Genomic DNA, 6,000 nt, shown 5'->3' with positions numbered 1-6,000 from the left:
ATTAATAAAGCTTATTGAATATGTTTATTTTGGTGACAGAAAACACTAAGCATTACTGAAACATCCATCTTCTAACAGAGCTATAGTGGATCAGAGAGATTTTTAGTGTTTTCCTTCCTTTTCTAAGCAAAGGAAATATGGAAAGACATATCTTAAAACCAAGTTCATATCAAATAGCTTTGGCAACATTATTCACCTTATAGGGTTCCACAGTCCATAATCAAATCCTGCTACTAAGAATGAAGTCCGGAGATGTTGTTGAGTTGGCTGTCTCTCAGTTGGAGAGGCTGTTTTAGAATGACCCCCTCTAGGGATGGTTCTGACCCAGTCCCTGTCTCAGCCTGCACGGAGTAGTGTCTGTCTGACTGTCTGTCTTTCTGTGGTTGTCAGAAGCAGGACTCCTGCGACTCTGTGTCCTCTCTTTGCAACGACTGCTTTTCCTGTTCAATGTTGTTTCCATTGTGCAGGGCAGCATACCTGAAATGATACGAAACACTGAATGTAACATTAGTTTCAAAGTGACATGGGGTTATCATTCAATGTCCTTCACTATCCTGAGATGTATCAACATTCCTAAAACACAGACAGCACACAGATTACAGAAAGGACATCATATATTTAATTTAGGATTCACTGTTTTGTTGAAATTATAGCCAACCCTGGAATGAAGAGAGGTATTGTTGAGTAACTTAAAACCACGTAAAGAGAGCAGCACATATCTTCTGCCAGGTTCAAGCAGTCTGGTTAACATGACGCTCCGGGATGACAGTACATTGGGTTTGGCTCTGCGGAGGGGAGCCTGACCTTCTCTTCTCTGAGGTTGTTGTTGGCAGCAATATATGAGTGGAATTACAGTGAAACCTTAACTGGTTCACTCTGAGGGCCATGGTCAACCAGGATTAGTGATAACGCTAGAGTCAGAGTGCTTTAAACGACCATATTCAGATCCACTGTTCAAATATACAAATATACCCATCCAATTATACTACGTGACATGGACAAGTGGGATGTAAGGCTGAGTCAAGACAGCGAGACTCCTACTTGAGATGACTACTCTCCCTTTCACCATCTGGCATCATGAGAACCTGAAGATACATCATATAGGCAAACATTTTGACTTTAATGGATGACTGAAATAGTGTCATGTTGCTGAATCGAGACGATAAAGAATGATGATTGACAACCATCGAGCTGCACATTTTAGTCATGTCATAAGTTTACTTTGACAAGTTTAGGGCCACAGATGTTTTCTTAATCCTTATTTTTCCGGACACGGTGAAACATTACTTCGCTAACTCTCAGATGATTAAGCAATATGATCAACCATTCAATTTCAGTGATGTTTTGCACGGATCATCTCCCCACAAAGGATAGTGCCTTCGGAAAGTATTCAGACCCCTTAACTTTTTACAGCCTTATTCTAAAATTGATTAAATTGATTTTTAACATCATCAATTGCCACACAATACCCCATAATGAAAAACCAAAAACAGGTTTGTATCTATTTATGCAAATAAAACAACTGAAATATAACACATATTACATAGGTATTCAGACCCTTTACTCAGTAATTTGTTGAAAACCCTTTGGCAGCAATTTCAGCCTCGCGTCTTCTTGGGTATGACGCTACAAGCTTGGCACACCTGTATTTGGGGAGTTTCTCCCATTATTCTCTGCAGATCCTCTCAAGCTCTGTCAGGTTGGATGGGCAGCGTCGCTGCACAGCTATTTTCAGGTCTCTCCAGAGATGTTTGATCGGGTTAAAGTGCGGGCTCTGGCTGGGCCACTCAAGGACCTTCAGAGACTTGTCCCGAAGCCACTCCTGCATTGTGTTGGCTGTGTGCTTATGGTTGTTGTCCTGTTGGAAGGTGAACCTTTGCCCCAGTCTGAGGTATTGAGCGCTCTGGAGCAGGTTTTCATCAAGGATCTCTCTGTACTTTGCTCCGTTCATCTTTCCCTTGATCCTGACTACTCTCCCAGTCCCTGCCGCTGAAAAACATCCCCACAGCATGATGCTGCCACCACCATGCTTCACTGTAGGGATGGTGCCAGGTTTCCTCCAGACGTGACGCTTGGCATTCAGGCCAAAGAGTTCAATCTTGGTTTCATCAGACCAGAGAATCTTGTTTCTCATGTTCTGAGAGTCTTTAGGTGCCTTTTGGCAAACTCCAAGCGGGCTGTCATGTGCCTTTTACTGAGGAGTGGCTTCCGTCTGGCCACTCTACAATAAAGGCCTTATTGGTGGATTGCTGCAGAGATGGTTGTCCTTCTGGAAGGTTCTCCCATCTCCACAGAGGAACTCTAGAGCTCTGTCAGAGTGGCCATCGGGTTCTTGGTCACCTCCCTGACCAATGCCCTTATCCCCGGATTGCTCAGTTTGACCAGGCAGCCAGCTCTAGGAAGAGTCTTGGTGGTTTCAAACTCCAATCAAGTTGTAGAAACATCTCAATGATGATCAATGGAAACAGGATGCACCTGAGCTCAATTTCGAGTCTCATAGCAAAGGGTCTGAATACTTATGTAAATAAGGTATTTCCGTTTTTATTTTATTTTATAAATTTGCTAAAATAAACAGTTTTCGCTTTGTCATTATGGGTTATTGTGTGTGGATTTTTTTTATTTAATCCATTTTAGAATAAGGCTGTAACGTAACAAAATATGAAAAAGTCAAGGGGTCTGAACACTTTCTGAATGCACTGTACAATCAGAAATTAGTATGAACTCCCATTGACTGTAATGTGATCATTCATTCACTCCACACATATAACATTCTATTGAGGGAAATTTAGACATTTCTTGACATCGTCCAAGGCTTTGGAAAAGCAGTCAAATGACTACGTCTGCATGATTGAAATGCTTGTCCAAAAATAACCTCCCTTTCACTTCATATTAAACATTAGTGCAAATGAAATGCGTAATCATATGACTGGGGTTGTAATGGGGATGGTTATAGAGGTAGAATTTGACTCCTATTAACTCAAAGACCAATGAAAGCCTGTGGTTTTAATGTCTTAAACATGGGTATAATTTTAATGAGGCCGGATGCATCGGTCAAGACAGACACTGCATTTGTTTAAACTAATGACATCTTGGATTGTATTTTCAACGAAGGGATTCAGAATGATATTCATATACTGGTAAGGTCATTTTCAATATGGTAAGGTAATTGACTCCAATAAATGAATATAGCAAAATCCTGGATTATGTGTGATACCATTGCATTACAAATCATGCTCACTAAATTACATTTTACACATGCAAAACAGCAATTCATCAAACGGATGATAAAGAAACACCATTTGGAAACCATGTGATGAGTGATTTCTCTGGAGTAAATTGCTTACATAGAAGTTAATTAAATATTTTACTGTCATGTAGACTCACTGTCTCTGTGTAAGCCACCAGCACTGGCCATGCACTAAAACCATTAAGAGATGTTTTCATAAACAACTAAACCAAATGTGATTCCTGCTTAGAAATTGGCCGTGAAATTTACCTTAAAAAAACTTTAGACCTCTCTAATGATCCGGAAACGTGCTACAGCTTTCCAATGCAGCAGAACCCAAAATTGCTGCCACATTGCAGTGTTTAACCCAACAAGTGCTACTACCTACCCACAGAAAGGACCACAGACTGAAAGGAAGATGGTGACACTGCTCCTGATGGATAAAATGCTCTAGAAACACGACTGTGTTAGAGGGGCAAATCCTCTTTTCCTCTGTGTCCCTATTTCAGCCCCTCAGTTCCTGGGCCTGTGTCCACAAAGAGTAGGAGTGTTGATCTAGGATCAGTTTTGTATTTTAGATCAAAATGAATAAGATTGTATGGAAAGATCCTAGATCAGCCCTCCTACTCTGAGATGCTTTGTGGATACGGGCCGGGCCCTAAGCTCTATACTAAGGATGGGGCTAAAGCAACACATAAGCTGCCATAGGCATAGGTCTCTGCTGCCCACTCTCCACTGCTCTCTCTCTGACTCTCATTCTGACTTCATTAACACCTAACACCTAACCGCTCTTTTCACCAACCACTCTTTTCAAGTCATTGCGATATGGCTTGATGTTGGCTTTTCAAGCCAAGGCTGTCTACTACAGTACATCTCATCTATTCATGCTCTTCAGTTTGTCCTCATGTATGCATGATCACATGATCTATCGTGTTGAAATGGTAGCCTCAGTCTCCACAATTACAATTAAACAATGAGCTCAGATCAGATATTTAGCCTACTTTCACTAGTAGTGTGTGTATTGTAAATACATCTGAAAAGACTGACATTTTAATACAATCCATCTAAAACATACTCAGGCTTCCTGAATACAATAATGTTGCTTGGCCAAGCTTAGAAATAAGAACAAATACCTGCCTTATTTTACCTGCTCTGTATTCAAACTAGTGCTGGATGATCAAAGAAGTGTTAACGGAGAGACATCCAACTCAGCTCTCATCTTATTGGTAATAATGGCTCTTTACCACTGACCACGGCATAGCAGCCACTCAGATTTGACCACAGCAGTCAAGTGTTTGATCTGTGCCAAATGCTGCACTGTGGGATAGACACTTCTTCCCCAGGGACCCACACACTACAGAGAGCACAACCTACTCCATACTGTCAACTGTAGAATACTGCCAATCACATACACTGACAGTAGAAGGCTGGCAACTCTATTAGGAATTATTGTATACATTTGCAGCTGCTCTGGTAGAAGATGGCAGTTCAAAGTGAACTCCATCATTTACTGTAAGAGGGCTTTAACTTCTCAACGTTGGCCCAGGAGAATAAATCTGCTCATTCTGACAAATTTTGGCTGAACAACTTTGTTCGGAGAATGACTAAACCGTTGGACATCAGTTTGAAAATATAAACCGTGAAATGAAATGACTCAGAGAGTGGGGGCCGGGAAACAATAATAAAAAAAAAAGATTCGATCAATACATGTTTTCCAGTTAGTTTTTCTGGTTATCTGGGGAACGTCAGAGTGAAGAATAAAAATGCTGCTATAGATTGTCCTCCTGCTAAGGACCAGGAGCCTTCTCACTGAGCTGTATGGGACTAGTTAGCGAAGGTAAAACCCAGATAACTAGCTCGTCTTGGTGATCTGCAATCCTGCAATTCCAAGCTTCCTTTGCAGGGGGAGAGGAAATCTATTACATACTAATATACTCCAACATGTTCTAGTTCACACCAGGTCACAGGGAGGGCATCAGGACACAGCAGGAACAGCATCCTTTCATTTCACAGGGGCTCACATTCCACTTGTCATTCTTCAGAAGAATAGTCCAGGCTAGCTAACACACAGGGCAGACAGCTGTGGGTGTCCAGGCTAGCTAACAAACAGGGCAGACAGCTGTGGGTGTCCAGGCTAGCTAACAAACAGGGCAGACAGCTGTGGGTGTCCAGGCTAGCTAACACACAGGGCAGACAGCTGTGGGTGTCCAGGCTAGCTAACAAACAGGGCAGACAGCTGTGGGTGTCCAGGCTAGCTAACAAACAGGGCAGACAGCTGTGGGTGTCCAGGCTAGCTAACAAACAGGGCAGACAGCTGTGGGTGTCCAGGCTAGCTAACACACAGGGCAGACAGCTGTGGGTGTCCAGGCTAGCTAACAAACAGGGCAGACAGCTGTGGGTGTCCAGGCTAGCTAACACACAGGGCAGACAGCTGTGGTGGTTGGAGGAAAGTTGCTGAACATGCTGAATCTCTCAATGGAACAAAGTTAGAAGGTTGATTACTTTTAGTTGAGTGACGGTTGAGTTGCAGTGGTGGAGCATTCCTGACCTGATTGTTTCTTTGACTGGAATGAGGAGCAGACATAGAGGGAAGAAAAGTAGCTACACGTCCCCTGGGAGAGGAGAAGTCTGTGTTTACCTTACACACACCACCCTCTTCAGTTCAGATGGACTGTGTGTGTGTGGTGTGTGTGTGTTTGACAGAGAGAGAGAGAGAGAGAGAGAAAGAGAGCGAGAGAGAGAGAGAGAGAGTGTGTTGAGGCATGAGAATAAGA

General features: G+C 42.6%; 1 protein-coding gene across 1 annotated transcript in view; it reads right to left on the bottom strand.

Annotated features, from left to right (window-relative positions):
* Window positions 1-213: 213 nt before the first annotated feature.
* LOC311105032 (uncharacterized protein) overlaps window positions 214-6,000 on the bottom strand; it is a gene marked incomplete at its 5' end in the record, with an annotated part of 107,379 nt that continues 101,592 nt past the window's right edge. The window contains one exon of the mRNA XM_084147011.1: window positions 214-477. Coding sequence (XP_084003137.1) covers window positions 387-477 — 91 coding nt within the window. The 3' untranslated portion in view covers window positions 214-386. The remainder of the gene's footprint in view (window positions 478-6,000) is intronic.

This window comes from Coregonus lavaretus (assembly GCF_964263955.1).
Source record: "Coregonus lavaretus genome assembly, chromosome: 29".
NCBI lineage: Eukaryota > Metazoa > Chordata > Actinopteri > Salmoniformes > Salmonidae > Coregonus > Coregonus lavaretus.
This window is presented reverse-complemented; position numbering and strand designations above follow the sequence as displayed.